The sequence below is a fragment of the Macaca mulatta genome, chromosome 3, assembly GCF_049350105.2.
Source record: "Macaca mulatta isolate MMU2019108-1 chromosome 3, T2T-MMU8v2.0, whole genome shotgun sequence".
Taxonomy (NCBI): Eukaryota; Metazoa; Chordata; class Mammalia; order Primates; family Cercopithecidae; genus Macaca; species Macaca mulatta.
Window position 1 is genome coordinate 182,744,244 of NC_133408.1, and position 17,561 is coordinate 182,761,804.

The 17,561-nt window shown below is 48.2% G+C and overlaps 2 protein-coding genes across 3 annotated transcripts; both read left to right on the plus strand.

Annotated features, from left to right (window-relative positions):
• The first annotated feature begins 291 nt into the window (after positions 1-291).
• Positions 292-3,992, plus strand: LOC699109 (putative trypsin-6). 2 transcript variants are annotated; one of them, XM_077997586.1, is made up of 5 exons: positions 292-446; positions 1,478-1,637; positions 2,693-2,946; positions 3,345-3,481; positions 3,788-3,992. In XM_077997586.1, the coding sequence occupies exons 1-5, from the start codon at positions 314-316 to the stop codon at positions 3,938-3,940; spliced, it is 837 nt and encodes a 278-aa protein (XP_077853712.1). In that variant the 5' UTR covers positions 292-313; the 3' UTR covers positions 3,941-3,992. The 2 variants fall into 2 exon arrangements, with proteins under 2 accessions (XP_077853712.1, XP_077853713.1); XM_077997587.1 differs by lacking the exons at positions 292-446; positions 1,478-1,637 and adding an exon at positions 1,659-1,820.
• A 7,000-nt stretch (positions 3,993-10,992) lies between these two features.
• On the plus strand, positions 10,993-14,518 carry PRSS1 (protease, serine, 1 (trypsin 1)). Its single transcript, NM_001047121.1, is given in 5 exon segments — positions 10,993-11,032; positions 12,060-12,219; positions 13,275-13,528; positions 13,929-14,065; positions 14,366-14,518. Coding segments are annotated over 5 exon segments (744 nt in total).
• Positions 14,519-17,561: the final 3,043 nt, after the last annotated feature.

Below are 17,561 nucleotides of genomic sequence, written 5' to 3' on the forward strand. Positions count from 1 at the left end.
CTTGTCCTTCCTTAAGTACATTAAATACATCCCCAGTAGTCAAAAAGACTCCTAAACAGCCAGGCCACTCTCCTTCCTTCTAACCATCATCTCCTCGGCCTAAGAAAGCCCAGCTATGTGATCCAGAACTTGGCTTTCCCTGTCTTTCCCATCCCAGCATCCTTGCAGGAAACAGCCGGTCTCCCTCTCTGCTCTCAGAAGGCAAGTTTCCTTATCACCTGTGAATCACAAACCCACAGAGTGGCCAAACACAGCCGAGCTGATGCAAGACCCTGGGAAGGGGAAAGCTGCAGGTGTGTTTGTGCTGAGAGGAATGGTGACCTTCACCTCAAAGACACCTCCTCTCCCGATCCTCAGGAGGTATAAAGATGGGTCCTCCACCACCAGTCAGGGACACTCTACCACCATGAATCCATTCCTGATCCTTACCTTTGTGGGAGCTGCTGGTGAGTATCATGCCCTGCCTCAGGCCCCACCCACACCCTTTCCTGGCAGACACAAGTCCTTCCACTCTTGCTGCCTCTTCTCTTTTGACTTTACTCCAATATTCTGTTTCCTCCATCTGGCATCTCTACTTCCCATCCCCCTTGGGCTCGCTTTAAGCCTCACCTGTTTCAACTTCTCCCTAATTTCACTCCCACCACTGCCATTCATCTATATCCAACATGTGAATGGAGAAGCTGAGAAGGGAGGTCAGGTGGGGCTGGACCATGAAATGAAGCAGAAGGCTTCAGGTTTGGCTCTGACAGCAGGAGAATAGCACCACTATAGCTGCTCTTAACCTCAAATGCACCTGGAGAGGTTGAAAAATTACTCATGCCAGAGACTCAGCTCTAGAAATTCTAACTTCATTGTCTGGGGTGCAACCTATGTTCTGGGTTTTTAAGCTTCCCAGATGATTTGTAACATTTCAAGGCATGCAGCCAAGGTTAAGAATTGCTGTCCTATTAGCCAATAACAACGTCTACCTTTGTTCTGTCAAAGTGAGCCTGGGGGCTGCCCTCAAATCTGCCCTGACTCCACTGTTCTGAGCTATGAGGGAATCTGGTCGTGGTCAGGTCTGCGCAGCCAGGGCATTTTCCTAGCTTGGTCAAATTATCCTGACAAGCCAGGGCTCCAATAGCCAGGAGAGGTACACAGCTGATGAACAAAGCGAGAAGCACTCAGTGGGTGAGACAAGCACATCCCAACAACTCCTGTCCCACTGGAAGTATTGTGAGGAAATTCCTTGCGACCTCAGCCTGGTGACCCCAGGAGAGATCTGAACACCCACAGGGTACCTAGCAATGTGCCCTGGAGACACAGAGACTTGGAAGCCACATCCAGTGATGCTCACCAGGGATGGCAGCCATCCCTCCCTTGCGTAGCCTCACTGTGCTTCTTAAGGATTTCAAATGAGAAGGAAGCAACCGCAGGCTGGGAGCACCACCCCTAACATGCTACTGACTTGCCTTCTCCCTTCCCATCTCCACTCCAGTTGCTGTCCCCTTTGACGATGATGACAAGATCGTTGGGGGCAACACCTGTGAGGAGAATTCTGTCCCCTACCAGGTGTCCCTGAATTCTGGCTACCACTTCTGTGGTGGCTCCCTCATCAGTGAACAGTGGGTGGTTTCAGCCGGTCACTGCTACAAGCCGTAAGTGTGGGGTGCCTCACTGCAAAACTCCCAGCCAGGCTGCCTGGGAGAGCATGGCTTCAGCCCAAGCAAATACTGAGGTTGGGTGAGATGGATGGGAGAGGTGGTGGAGAAGAAAACTTGCTGGCAGCAGCTGACTCTGCAGACCAGAGTGAACACAAGACAGGAACGTCTCACACCAAGGTAAATCCATGAAACAGCAAGGGCTGTGGTCATAAAAGCAGTCAGTGATGATCTTGGGGTGCTCAGAGCTAGTGAGAAAAGCAGGGATGTACCTTTTGCTGGTTAGCCACACATTAAAGCCACCTAAGAAAGAGTTTTTTTAAAACACTGAAGCCTGTGTCCTATCCCAGGGCAATTAACACAAAATTTTCAGGAAGAGGTTGTGAATGTCAGTGAGTATTTCACACTCTACCTTGGTAACTGTAGAGTGCATAGACAGAGCTGAGAACCACTGCCTACAACAAGAACTCTCAAACCTGAGTATGCACCAGAAACACCTACAAGCTTGTTAAGGCAGAAATCACTGAGTACCATCCCCAAGGTTCTGATCAGTAGATGGGGGTAAGGATGAAGAATTTACATTTCTAACAAGTTCCCAGGAGATTCTAATGCTATGGCTACCCTTGGATTAGAATACAGAGAAGTGTGTTGCTCACCAGGCCAAAAAGGAAGGGAGGAAGTCACTGTGCGCAGTTAGCAAAGGCCTGGGGTGAATAATGCTGGGAAAATTACAAGGAGCTACTTGTGCCCACAGTGCTAGTGACTGTGGAGACTGTGGGAAAGAGGCTAGGAAGGCAGGTTGAGGAGCAGCCTCCTCTGGGATCCCTTTGACTCTTCCCCACCCCACTACCACCAACCTCTGAAGCAGAAATGTTCTGGGTCTCACACCTGCACTGACCCACATTACTCTCCTGCCCATGAGATATGGCCACACATCACACCCGATGTCTACAGAGCAGTCCATGAGCAGGGAGCTTAAGGACCCTGGGGAAGCTGGGAAGGGTGCCGTGGCTATAAGAGAAGGTCTTCACCATGCCTGCCCTGCCTATCAGCCACATCGAGGTGAGACTGGGAGAGCACAACATCGAAGTCCTGGAGGGGAATGAGCAGTTCATCAATGCAACCAAGATCATCCGCCACCCCAAATACAACGGGAATATTCTGAACAATGACATCATGCTGATCAAGCTCTCCACGCCTGCCGTCATCAATGACTACGTGTCCACCATCTCTCTGCCCAACGCCCCTCCAGCTGCTGGCACCGAGTGCCTCATCTCCGGTTGGGGCAACACTCTGAGCTCTGGCGGTGAGTGGGACCCTTCGCCCTTCTACTTCCCTCCATCCTCACAATTTCCAGAACAAACCATGCCCCTTAACTTAAAATCTGTCACCTCCAGGCTTAAGACACATTTCCAGTGCCCATTACACACAGGCTCTGCACTGGACACCAGAGAGACGCAAAGTCTCAAGGACTTGGCTCCTAAAATCAAGAGACAGGACAAATGGAGAACTTGCTATGATCGTGTATTAGGTTCAACAATGATCATTCTGGGAACTAAAAGCCAGAGCCCCTTGCCAGGACTTATGTTTTGGAGTCCTCTCCAGGGGCAGTGTTCCTCTTCAGTGTTCCATCCTAGATTATTGTCTCCTTCTCTGGCCTGACCCACATTTCGACTTTCTTTGATCTCTTCCTGATCCTCACAGCTGACTACCCAGATGAGCTGCAGTGCCTGGACGCTCCTGTGCTGACCCAGGCTAGGTGTAAACTCTCCTACCCTTTCCGGATTACCAGCAACATGTTCTGTGTGGGCTTCCTTGAGGGAGGCAAGGATTCCTGCCAGGTGATTTGAACAACCCTTCCCATGCTGAAGCTCCCACTGATACCCAGGCCCCATCTGGGAAAAAGATTTGAACTCCCAGTGTGGCAGGGTTGAGGAGGTTCCCTGCAGTGTCCCCATGGAGAAGTGAGGAAGGCTCCCTTGGGCTGCATGCTGACTGCTTAGGAAGAACAGAGAATGGGCCACCACCATAGAAGGACGTGGAGGCACAGAGCTAGCTAGAAAGGGGTCTTTTAAGGTTCAGAGTGAATGTAGCTATATTCCTCCTCCATCTCTCTCTCCATACAACTTGTACCTTCTTCACCCCAGGGTGACTCTGGTGGCCCTGTGGTCTGCAATGGACAGCTCCAAGGTATTGTCTCCTGGGGCTATGGCTGTGCCCTGAAGAGGAGGCCTGGAGTCTACACCAAGGTCTACAACTATGTGGACTGGATTAAGGACACCATAGCTGCCAACAGCTAAAGCCCCCAGTCCCTCTGCAGTCTCAGTACCAATAAAGTGACCCTTCTCTCATTGTCTGTGTCTGTGCCTGCTGCCTCACACTCCTTCACACTGGAATGCATGCTCCACTCTCAGGTCAGACAGGACTGTCTCCCTTAAATGTAAGCAGAGCCCCCAGCTCCCAAAATGTGTTGCATGGTACACTAGATTGGCACATAAAAAGAAATGGAATCCAAAAATAATAAGAAGCTTCAGAGAAAGAGGGGCTTTGTTACTGTTTCTAGAGAAACGTGTGTTTCAGAATGGTGGTCTTTGGTGGGGGGTATTGATTTTTATTTGGGTTCTCACAGTGGTTGGAGCTACTTTGCCTTCAGCACAATCACAGCACAGAAAATGTCAGCATTTTCAAGGTGGCCCAAAAAATCTGACCAGCTGAATCTTGTTGCTAACATACAACAATAATGACAAATGCTGTTGGTGATGATGTGCCTCTCCCAGGAATGTTTAGGCACCAAACCCTGGACCAAGCCTGCCCTTCTCATTCGCCTGGAAAATCAGACTCAAGTAAATCTCCCTGGACCCCTAACTCTCCCTCAATTCCCTAGTTCCATCTCTGTGAGCAGCTAGAGAGATGTCCCGCCTACCATAGCGGGAGCCTGACTGTGACTTGGGAATCAAGCCCAGCTCTGCACTCTTCTTTGCCTTTGGGGTAGGACGCCACAGTGAATCCCACAGCTACAAACAGCTCCCCACTCCGACCAGGGAACGAAACTAGAGAGGGTCAGGATTCACCCATATGATCAATCAGCTGAAGAAGGATTCCTTTTCATAAAATTTGCTTGCCTTTGAAACACTACAGGTTACTTGGGACTCTTTATAAAAGGTGGAAGGAAAGACATCTGAGGGCTATAACATGATCCAGCCACTCTGGACACACATTGGCTGGCTTGCACCCACTGGACACAGCAGAGGGAGGCAGGCTCCGCAGCACCTGTGGCACCTGCCAAAGCCTCCTACTGGCAATTCTGAGAGGGCGCATGTTGGGGCCGTAACTCATCCAAGTTTGTCACCAAAGATCCAAGCAAGCTTCTCTTTGAAATTCCACCTTCACCTTCTGACCCAAGTGTTTGTGGACACCCCTGGAGCTGGTTTCAAGGACCAGGAGCAGCCAAGGGAGACAGACAAGTTCAGAGCACATTTCCTGTTACAGGGAACACAGCACAGGCCTCCAAGTGTCCACGGAGCAGCGTGCAAATTGCAGTGATGAGTAGAGTAAAACCTCCACATGAAGCACAGCATTCCTGGCCAACACAGGGGACTGCAGTCCACTTGCTGTGGAATACACCCATGTGTGCATCAGCCACTTGTTTGGTAAACAGTAAATGTCTACTATCAATTACCTTGAGAGGGCCATCTGTGCTCCAGATGTGTGGTTTGTGTGAGGAGACGGCTACCACTCACTATCTTCAGAGGAAAACAGGGCTCAGGGCTCACACAAAATGGACAGATACACCTGGGTTACCCAGAAATTCACTGCATACAAACATCACTTTGTTCTACATGGATTTAGTTTTTATGGAGTCCAAACTCAGACCCTAGTTCACTTTACAGCCTTGGGTTTGTCTGCTTGTAGAGATACATATAAAGTAGATAGATAGACAAAACAGATACATTTTTTCCCTTTCTTACCGTAATGTCAATGCCTCTTCTGAATATCATCATCACTCAAGTCAAGGGAAGAACCAAACGCTTCGTATAAACAGGTCTGGGCTGGGTGGGGAGTGTTAGTTTGCATTATTTTCTGTGTCCATTCAGATCATTGCTTTCAAAGCCCAGCTGGTTACCTGAAGCCAAGAGACAGACATAAGGATCCAAATGGCCTTCCAGACGGCTGCTTCCACCTCCTATCTGGGCGACTTAGACTCTTTACACAGGAGAGTGAGTCACCCCACTCAGAAGGGTTGCCAGCAGAAACAGGGCATGAAAATCACAAGTAGCCACGACATTTCTTCCAAATGTTCAGTGTAAAATAAACCACTACCACCACCACCAAAAATACAAAATAAGCAAAAAAAAAAAAAAAAAAAAAAAGCTTATTCTAAATGCAAGAGAAAATGCTGTGTGAGAGCCAGGTCAAGGGGCTGCATTTTCTCAGGCCACAAAGCTTTCTCAGTCCATTTGCTCACATGGAACCGTGAGATATGAAGGTCTCCAGAGTGTGTGCTCGGGATCGAGGCTGGAATCGTTCACCTGTGGGTCCAGATCAAAGGGCAAAGAAGCAGAAAGCCACAACTCTGTCCACAGCCACGGCTTAGGGCCTCCTTCTCACAGAGGCTCTGAAGAGCCCCCACCTCAGCCTTCACACAAAACATCTCCTTCTGGCTCAACTACAGCCAGACTGGAGTGCCGTGGTATGATCTCTGCTCACTACAACCTCCGCCTCCAGGGTTGATGTGATTCAGCCTCCCAAGTAGCTGGGATTACAGTCACGCGCCACCATGCCCAGCTAATTTTTTTTTTTTTTTTTTTAAGTAGTGACATGGTTTCACCATGTTGTCCAGGCTGGTTTTGAACTCCTGACCTCAAGTGATCCAAAGTTTTGGGATTATAGGCATGAGCCACCACTTCTGGTCCAGGTCCCATTTAAAAAAATAATAATAATTTCAACTTTCATTTTAGATTCAGCGGCTACATGTGCAGGATTGTTACATGGGTATATTGTGTGATGCTGAGCATTGGGGCACAAATGATCTCATCACTCAGGCAGTGAGCTTAGTGCCCAATAGGTAGTTTTTCAGCCCTTTCCACCCTCCTTCTCTCTTCCCTCTAGTAGTTGCAGTGTCTCCGGTTCCCATCTTTATATCCATGTGTACCCAATGCTCAGCTCAAAATTATAAGTGAGAACCTGATATTTGGTTTTCTGTTCCTATGTTAATTTGCTTAGGATTGTGGTCTTCAGCTCCATCCATGTTTCTGCAAAGGACATGATTTCATTCTTTTCTTGGCTGCATAGTATTCCACGGTGTATATGTACCACATTTCCTTTATCCATTCTATTGCTGATGGCCACCTAGATCGATTCCATGGCTTTGTATTGTGAATAGTGCTGTGACGGATATGCAAGACCATGTGTCTTTTTGGCAGAAAAAATTATTTTCCTTTGGATAAAAGCCCACTAAAGGAATTGCTGGGTGGAATGCTGGTTCTGTTTTAAATTATTTCAGAAAACTCCAAACTGCTTTCTGCATTAATTTTTCCATGAACTGATTTACACTCTGGCCAACAGTGTATAAGCATTCCCTTTCCTCTGCAGCCTCACCAGCGTCTTCTATTTTTTTGACATTTTAATAATAGCCACGCCAAAACCAAGCTCTTTCAAGGCCAACATGGGGAGGAGCTACAAATATCCCTTTTCCAGAAGAGAATTCCTGCCTGCCCACTGGTAGAATTCTCGTTTTCATCTGTCTTTCATTGTTTGTTTTTCAAAGAAAAACCAAAGGCAAAGTAGTATGACCTTCCACACCTGAACCAGGTTGCAGCCACCAGAGCCTGCTGGGAAGGGGCCCATCAAGCATGCGTTGATCTTGTCACCTGGAATTTGACAGATCAACAAGCCCCCTAGCAACCGACCATACACCTGCCCATCAGCACTCATTCTTTCAAGGGATTAGCTCAATTCTGGCTCTGCAGACACTGGCAGCCACAGGTCACAAACCCTGGGTCTCTGTGGGCTTCCCTCCTCACCCAGGACCACAATGGGCTGCCTGTCCTGGGCAGAGACACAGCAACATTCTCTTAAACTGAAATTAAGCATAAATCCACTTCACGAATAATCATCTGAGGGCACAGTCCCTGCCTCCTTCCTTGGGGATTTTAAAACACATCTCTCTGACCCAAGCAGGTAGGTGAGATCTGATTTTAAAGGTAGGGGGATGAATATCGAGATTAATTGTGGTATTAGGAATGAATCTCAAGTGTTTTTGGGTTGGTACAGGCATCCACATCCAGAACTGTACCTGGAGATGGAGAAAAATGCAGGAGAGGAAACGAGAAAAAAAGAGGGACAAAGTTGCTGAAAGTCATTGAAATCTTCTCCCATGGTTCTTTCTGGCTCTGGTTGCTTTGCCAAGGTATTGAGTTCAGGCACGGCCAGCTCTGACTGGGAGCTGCTGCTCTGGGAGATGGAAGAATCACTGCACCTCCAGAAAGCTCATTTGATCATCTGTAAAATGATCATTTCATCATCTCTAAAATGTAAAATCCCAAGGTGATTGTGATGATAAAATGAAAAAATATTCTTAACTTATATGAGTTACCTGCTGTATAGTAAGTTACATGGTATATAGTAAGCACACTGATATGATTCACTGTTATAATTGAAGGTCAGTGGTTTGCTGTGCTAAGCACTAACCACAAGCCAGAAAGATGTATTAGAGAAGTAGACAAAGAAATCTATAGTTCAGAATGAACAGGATCCAGAATGACATGTCCTCCAAATTGTGCTTGGGCAGCTGGATCTGAGCCTATCCTACATATCTAAGTCTATAGTACGGGGTAACAGTCTCCACCTATAGCTGTCTTCTCTGACTGTAAGGTCATTCCTTTTTGAAGAAAGCTGACCATATACTGTGATCATTTAAGGAAGAGCGCAAAATTCTGGAGAAGGCTAGTCTTCAAGCTCTAGATACAGAAATCCTCATATTCTTGGGTGTTCCCTTTCGGACAGAGAGTCAGAGCACAAGCACCTGATCCAAAAATCCGCTTTTCCAAACACATTTTCCATCTTCTACCAAGGTTCACCTCCCTGTTTAGTGCACACTGGTATCGTGTCTACACTTGCTAGAGCAAGAATCTCTCCTTATCCGCTAAGGCAGGAGTTCTGTGAAGATCCCATGACAAGGGGACAAAATGAAACAACATGCTTAGGGACAACACAGGAAAAGTCCATATTATCAATGCTCCAAAACCTGGTTACCTCAGGCTTGGCCAGTTATTCATGAGCAGAGAGGTGTGTCATCTACATGGCAGTCATGGCCTGGATGGCTCTGGAACTGTGGCAAGGTAACGCTCTGAGACAAGGTGCCAGGAGAAAGATGAATTCAATCATCTATTTCTGCCAGGAAGAAAAGCACCAGGAAGGAATCAGATGTACGGTTTGTCCTCTGGGGACCTGTGCCTTGATCCTCAATAAATCTCCTTTTAGATGCCACCTGCAGCAATTCCCACACTTCACAATGCTCTCCACGGCTTGTTGGTCTTATGGTCAGCTCTGCCAAGATCTGTATTCTTAGCAAGACAGAATCATTCTGAATCTCATTGTCTTCCTCTATAAATGGAAACACTTTTGCTCTGCAAAAATCACAATTAGTATGTCTGTGGGAAGTTAAACTGTGAAAGTCACCAAAATGAAAACAATGTACCACGGTTGCTTACATGAAAACTCTTCTAAAGCTGTCAGGCACCATGCACCATCTAAATATAGCAGTGTTAGGTATGAGCCCATCCATGATTAGAGGACGTACGAGGTGGAGAGAGGGTCTCCGAGCAGTGGGTCTCCTGACTGTGGAGAAGTTGGTTCGGTGGCCATGGCAGGAGCTGAACTCAAAGGTACTCTGTGTGTCCTCTCAACTCCATGGGTCCCACTTTGGCATTTTTTCCAATTCCCTCTTGTTTCCATTTGCTTCCTCCCTCTATCCCCCTGGCCATGTCCAATTTCACCACCAAGTTTCTGAGCTTTGCTCATTTTGTTCACCGTCTCCAGGACATCTCTCCTTCTTTTACCTTTCAAAGAATTCAAACTTGAACCCTGCTCACTCCTGCCCATCACCAACCCGAGCTCTGAGTTGCTAAGAAGGGAAAGCACTCTCATAAGGAAGCTTCTTCTTTTCTTACATCGTTAGACTTGAGCGGAGACAGCATCTCCATCTCCACACTGCTCTGGCCAAGTTGTGCCTCAGTCAATTACACAACTGTGTCTTAGCAACCTTGCTAGGGTCCAAATCAGGATATTGTCTGGGAAGATTCACTTTGTACTGAGCCCAGCATAATCTCACGGCATCTAAGATAGAAAATTCTAGATCCGCCCCTCCACATCTTCTTTTTTGAACCCAATATGTGACCCATTTACCATGTAATCTCTACCTACTGCTGATTCTCAGATCAGATCATAACCCAGATTGATCATGGTCGAAACTCTAGCATGCCATTGTGGTTCAGGCTGACAGCCCTGACCAGGTGGGTCAGTTTGCATCGCCCTGAGTGCAGCTTGCCAGGGCAACCGTGAGGCTGCATGAAAAGAACTTATGACACGATGCACATGAGACAGACAAATGTCTTCACATTGAAGAACGGGAGGAGTGTGCTATCGGTTTTCCATCCTCCAGATGCACTGAGCAACCTAACTAACCTGTGCCCCTCTTTCTTTGCAACACTTCCCATCCTTAAGCCTTGGTAGGAAGGAGAGCCATCTGGAAGCCCAGAATCCTATGAAATGTGAGTCTCCCTTCCCCTTATCCCTTAGTGTTGGAATTCTTGTTCCCAAAGTCTTGGATTTGACCTTCCCGCACACTGACTGGAGAGAAGCATCTTCATTTTCACAGGAATGAGCCTTAGATAAGACTTTGCTCCTCTCTTGGGGGCTCCAGGACACTGAAAAGCCAAGGTTGTTACCAACGCTTGTCCTTCCTTAAGAACATTAAATACATCCCCAATAGATAAAAGGATTCCTAAATAGCGAGGCCATTTTCCCTCCTTCTAAGCCTCATCTCCTGGGCCTAAGAAAGCCCAGCTGTGTGATCCGGGGCTTGGTTTTCCCTGTCTTCCCCATCTCACCATCCTTGTAGGAAACGGCCAATCACCCTCTCTCCTCTCAGAAGGCAAGTTTCCTTATCACTTTTAAATCACAAACCCACAGAGTGGCCAAACATAGCCGAGCTGATGCAAGACCCTGGGAAGCTGCAGGTGTGTTTGTGCTGAGAGGAGTGGTGACCTTCACCTCACAGACACCTCCTCTCCCAATCCTCGGGAGGTATAAAGATGGGTCCTCCACCACCAGTCAGGCACTTTCTACTGCCATGAATCCACTCCTGATCCTTACCTTTGTGGGAGCTGCTGGTGAGTATCATGCCCTGCCTTAGGCTCCACGCACACCATCTCCTGGCAGACACATGCCCTTCCATTCTTGCTACCTATCCCCTTTTGACTGTGCTCTGATATTCTATTTCCTCCATATGGCATCTCTAGTTCCCATCCTGTATGGGCTCTCTTTAAGGCTCTCCTGTTTCAACTTCTCCCTGATTTCACTCCCACCACTGTTGTTCATCTATATCCGAGCTGTGGTTGGAAAAGCTAGGAAAGGAGGTCAGGTGGGGCTGGCCCAAGAAATGAAGCAGCAGGCTTCAGGCGTGGCTCCTACAGCACCACAATAGCACCACTAGAGCTGCTCTTAACCTCGAATGCACGTGGGGAGGTTGAAAAATTACTCATGCCAGAGACTCAGCTCTAGACATTCTAACTTCATTTGTCGGGGGGGCAGCTTGTGTTCTGGGCTTTTAAGCATCCCAGGTGATTCTTAATATTTCCAGGCATACAGCCAAGGTTAAGAATTGCTATACTATTGGCCAATAACAACATCTACCCTTGTTCTGTCGAAGTGAACCTGGGGGCTGCCCTAAACGCGGCCCTAACTGCACAGATCTGAGCTATGGGGGAAGCTGGTCACGGCAAGTTCTCCACAGCCAGGGGGTTATCCTAGCTTGGCCAAAGTATCCTGACAATCCAGGACTCAAATAGCCAGGAAAAGTACACAGCTCATGAATAAAAGAGAGAACACTCAGTGGGTGAGACAATCACATCCCAACTCCTATCCCACTGAAAGCATTGTGAGGACATTCCTTGCGACCTCAGCCTAGTGACCCCAGGAGAGGTCTGAGCCCCACTGGGTACCTTGCAACGTGCCCTGGAGACACAGAGACTTGGGAGACACATCCAGTGATGCTCACCATGGGTGGCTGCGCTCCCTTCCTTGCCTAGCGTCACTGTGCTTGTGAACCATTTCTAATTAGAAGGAAGCAACTGCAGGCTGGGAGCAGCACCCCTAACATGCTACTGACTTGCCTTCTCCCCTCCGTCTCCACTCCAGTTGCTGCCCCCTTTGACGATGATGACAAGATCGTTGGGGGCTACACCTGTGGGAAGAATTCTCTCCCCTACCAGGTGTCCCTGAATTCTGGCTACCACTTCTGCGGTGGCTCCCTCATTAACAACCAGTGGGTGGTATCAGCAGGTCACTGCTACAAGACGTAAGTGTGGGGCCCCTGACGGCAAAGCTCCAAGCCAGGCTGCCTGGTGGAGCATGGCTTCAGCCCAGAGAAATACTGAGGCTGGGTAAGATGGAGGGGAGAGGTGGTGGAGAAGAAAACTTGTTGGCAGCAGCTGACTCTCCAGAGCAGAGAGTGAACACAAGACAGGAACCTCTCACACCCAGGCAAATCCATGAAACAGCAAGGGTTGTGGTCATAAAAGCAGGCAGGGATGATCTTGGGGTGGTCAGAGCTAGTGAGAAAAGCAGGCAAGTACCTTTTGTTGGTTAGCTACACAATAAAGCCACCTAAGAAAGAGTTCAAAAATACTAATGCCTCTGTCCCATCCCAGGGCAATTAACTCAAAATTTTCAGAAAGAGGGTGTGAATATCTGAGTATATAAGAGTCTACTTCTGGTAACTGTAGAGTGCATAGACAGAGCTGAGAAACTCTGCCTAGGCAAAGAACTCTCAAACCTGAGTATGCACCAGAAACACCTGCAGGCTTGTTAAGGCACAAATCACTGGGTCCCATCCCCAAGGTTCTGATCAGTAGGTGGGGGTAAGGCCCAAGAATTTACATTTCTAACAAGTTCCCAGGAGATACTAATGCTGTGGCTACCCTTGGATTAGATTACACAGAAGGGTGGTGCTCACCAGGCCAAGAAGGGAGGGAGGAACAGGCACTGTGCACAGTTAGCAAAGGCCTGGGGTGAAGAATGCTGGGAAAACTACAAGGATCTCCTTGTGTCCACAGTGCTGGTGACTGTGGAGATTGTGGGAAAGAGACTGCGAAGGCTGGTTGAGGAGCAGCCTCCGTTGGGATCCCTTTGCCTCTTCCCCACCTCACTACCACCAACCTCTGAAGCAGAAAGGTCCTGGGTGTCACACATGCACTGACCCACATCCCTCTACTGCCCATGTGATATGGCTACACAGCCCACCTGATCCCTCCAGAGCTGTCCATGAGCAGGGAGCTTAAGGACCCTGGGGAAGGTGGGATGGGTGCCCCGGCTGTGAGAGAAGGTCTTCCCCATGCCTTCCCTGTCCATCAGCCGCATCCAGGTGAGACTGGGAGAGCACAACATCGAAGTCGTGGAGGGAACTGAGCAGTTCATCAATGCAGCCAAGATCATCCGCCACCCCAGTTATAACAGGAATACTCTGAACAATGACATCCTGCTGATCAAGCTCTCCTCACCTGCCGTCATCAATGCCCGCGTGTCCACCATCTCTCTGCCCACCGCCCCTCCAGCTGCTGGCGCCAAGTGCCTCATCTCTGGCTGGGGAAACACTCTGAGCTCTGGTGGTGAGTGGGACCCTTTGTCCTTCTACTTCCCTCCATCCTCACAATTTCCAGAATGAAGCATGCCCCTTAACTTAAATCCTCTCGTCTCCAGGGTTAAGACGCATTTCTAGCGCCCATCACACACAGGCTCTGTACTGGGCACCAGAGGATGCAAAGTCTCAAGGACTTGACTCCTAAAATCAAAAGACAGGACAAATGGAGAACTGGCTATGATCATGTCTTAGAGGGGTTCAACAGTGATCATTCTGGGAACTAAAACCAGAATCCCTTTCCAGGACTTATGTTTTGGAGTCCTCCCCAGAGACAATGTTCCTCTTCAATGTTCCATCCTAGATTATTGTCTCCTTCTAAAGCCTGACCCACATTTTGACTTTCTTTGATCTCTGCCTGATCCTCACAGCCGACTACCCAGATGAGCTGCAGTGCCTGGAAGCTCCTGTGCTGACCCAGGCTAAGTGTGAAGCCTCCTACCCTGGAAGGATTACCAGCAACATGTTCTGTGCGGGCTTCCTTGAGGGAGGCAAGGATTCTTGCCAGGTGACTTGGAAAACCCTTCCCATGCTGAGGCTCCCACTGATACCCAGGCCCCACCCGAGAAAAAGATTTGAACTCCCAAGGTGGTGGGGCTAAGGATGCTCCCTGCGGTGCCCCCAGGGAGAAGTGAGGAAGGCTCCCTTGGGTTGCATGCTGTCTGCTTAGGAAGAACAGAGAATGGGCCACCATGAGAAGGACGTGGAGCCACAGAGCTGGCTGGAAAGGGGTCTTTTAAGGTTCAGAGTAAATATAGCTATATTCCTCCTCCATCTCTCCATACAACTTGTACCTTCTTCACCCTAGGGTGACTCTGGTGGCCCTGTTGTCTCCAACGGACAGCTCCAAGGCATTGTCTCCTGGGGCGATGGCTGTGCCCAGAAGAACAAGCCTGGAGTCTACACCAAGGTCTACAACTATTTGACCTGGATTAAGAATACCATAGCTGCGAACAGCTAAAGCCCCCAGTCCCTCTGCAGTCTCTATACCAATAAAATGACCCTGTTCTCACTGTGTCTGTGCCTACTCCCTCACACACGCCTTCACATTGGAAAGCATCCTCCAATCTCAGGTCAGACACGACAGTCCCCCTTAAAGGTAGGCAGAGCCCCCGGCTCCCAAAATGTGTTCCATGGTACACTAGATTAGCACGTACAAAGAGATGGAATCCAAAAATAAGAAGCTTGGGAGAAAGGGGGGCACTGTTTTCTAGAGAAAAGTGTGTTGCAGAACGGTGGTCTTTGGCAGGGGGTATTGATTTTTATTTGGGCTTCTCACAGTGGTTACAGCTACTCTGCCTTCAGAACAATCACAGCACAGAAAATGTGTCAGCATCTTCAAGGTGGCCCAAAACATCTGACCAGCTGAATCTTATTGCTAACATACAACAACGACAAATGCCATTGGTGATGACGTGCCTCTACCAAGAATGTGTCAGCACCAAACCCTGGACAAAGCCCCCCTTCCCATTCACCTGGAAAATCAGACTCAAGTAAATCTCCCTGGCCCCTAACTCTTCCCTCAATTCCCTAGTTCCATCTCTGTGAGCAGCTAGAGAGATGTCCCGCCTACCATAGCGGGAGCCTGACTGTGACTTGGGAATCAAGCCCAGCTCTGCACTCTTCATTTTCATCTTCTTTGCCTTTGGGGTAGGACGCTGCAGTGAATCCCACAGCCAACACCATCTCCCCACTATGACTATGACCAGGGAAAGAAACTAGAGAGGGTCAGAATTCACCCATTTGGTCAATTAACTGAGGAAGTATTCATTTTCATAAAACTTGCTTGCCATTGAAACACTTCAAGTGAGTTATTTGGGACTCTTTTAAAAAGGTAGAAGGAAAGACATCTGAAAGCTGTGACACTGTCCAGCCACTCTGGCCACACATTGGCTGGCTTGCACCCACTGGACGCAGCAGAGGGAGGCAGGGCCCGTTGCACCTGTGGCACCTGCAAAACCTCCTCCTGACAATTCTGAGAGGGCCCATATTCGGGCCATAGCTTGTCAAGGTTGTCACTGAAGATCCAAGCAAACTTCTCTTTAAAATTCCACCTTCACCTTCTGTCCCAAGTGCTTGTGGACACCCCAGGGAGCTGGTACCAAGGGCCAAGAACAGCCAAGGGAGACAGACAAGTTCAGAGCACACTTCCAGTTACAGGGAACAGAGCACAGGTCTCCAAGTGTCCATGAAGGAGCGTGCAAACTGCAGTGATGAGTAGAGTAAAACCTCTACATGGAGCATAGCATTCCTGGCAAACACAGGGGACCACAGTCCACGTGCTGTGGAATACACCCAAGTATGCATCAGACAGTGTTTGGTAAACAGTAAATGTGTCAGATCAATTACCTTAAGAGGGCCTCTGTGCTCCAGATGTGATTCATGTGAGGAGACGGCTACCACTTACTACCTTCAGAGGAAAACAGGGCTCAGGGCTCACACACAATGACAGATACACACGGTTTACCCAGAAAGTCACTGCATAAAAACATTAGTTTGTTCAACACGGATTTGGTTTTTATGGAATCCAAACGCAGACCCTAGTTCACCTTACAGCCTTGAGTTTGTCGGCTTATGGAGAAATATATACAGTAGTCAAATAGAGAAGAAACTTACACTTTTTCCCTTTCTTACCATAATGTCAGTATCCCGTCTGAATGTCATCATCACTCAAGAGTCAAGGGAAGAACCAAATGCTTCATATAAGCAGGACTGGGCGGGGAGTGTTAGTTTCCACTGTTTTCTGTCTCCATTCAGATCATTCCTATCAAAGCCCAGCTGGTTACCTGAAGCCAAGAGACAGACATAAGTATACCAATGGCCTCCAGACGCCTGCTTCCACCTCCTACCTGGGCCACATAGACTCTTTACACAGGAGAGTGAGTCACCCCACTCAGAAGGGTTGTCAGCAGAAACAGGGCATGAAAATCACAGATAACCATGGCATTTCTTCCAAGTGTTCAGTGTAAAATAAACCACTACCACTACCAACAAAAACACCTAAGAAGCAAAAAAATGCTTATTGAAAATCCAAGACAAAATACTGAGTGAGAGGCAGGCCATGTGGTTGCATGTTCTCAGGCCACACAGCTTTCCCAGTCCATTTGCTCACATGGAACCATGAGATGTGAAGGTCTTCAGAGTGTGTGGTCGGGATCGAGGCTGCTACTGTTCACCTGTGGGTCCAGACAATAGGGCAAAGAAGCAGAAAGCTGCAACTCTGTCCACCACCATGGCTTATGCCGTCCTTCCCACAGAGGCTCTGAAGAGCCCCCATTTCAGCCTTCACACAAAACCTCCTTCTGAATCACCACAGCCAGGCTGGAGTGCCGTGGCATCGTCTCTCCTCACTACAGCCTCTGCCTCCTGGGTTCAAGTGATTCAGCCTCCCAAGTACCTAGGATTACAGGCACCTGCCACCATGCCCAGCTAATTTTTTTTTTTTTTGTATTCTTGGTAGAAACAAGGTTTCACCATGTTGGCCAGGTTGGTTTTGTTGTCCTGACCACAAGTAATCTAAAGTGTTGGGATTACAGGCATGAGCTACTGCTACTGGCCCAGGACCCATTTAAAAAAAATAATAATTTCTACTTTTATTTTAGATTCAGGGGGTACATGTGCAGGTTTGTTACATGGGTATATTGTGTGATGCTGAGGTTTGGGGCACAAATGATCTCATCACTCAGGCAGTGAGCATAGCACCCAATAGGTAGTTTTTCAGCCCTTTCCACCCTCCTTCTCTCTTCCCTCTAGTAGTTGCAATGTCTACTCTTCCCATCTTTATACCCATGTACACCCAATGCTCAGCTCGCTCTTATAGATGAGAATGTGATATTTGGCTTTCTGTTCCTATGTTAATTTGCTTAGGATTATGGTCTCCACCTCCATCCATGTTGCTGCAAATAACATGATTTCATTCTTTTCATGGCTGCATAGTATTCCACAGTGTATATGTACCACATTTCCTTTATCCAGTCTACCGCTGATGGCCACCTAGGTTGATT

Excerpts from the sequence above, each read along its gene's own strand:
- LOC699109 (XM_077997586.1), top strand. The coding sequence starts at position 314 with ATGGTGACCTTCACCTCAAAGACACCTCCTCTCCCGATCCTCAGGAGG. Across the intron at positions 447-1,477 it reads TACCTTTGTGGGAGCTGCTG|TTGCTGTCCCCTTTGACGAT; the intron begins GTGAGTATCATG and ends TCTCCACTCCAG. Across the intron at positions 3,482-3,787 it reads GAGGCAAGGATTCCTGCCAG|GGTGACTCTGGTGGCCCTGT; the intron begins GTGATTTGAACA and ends TCTTCACCCCAG.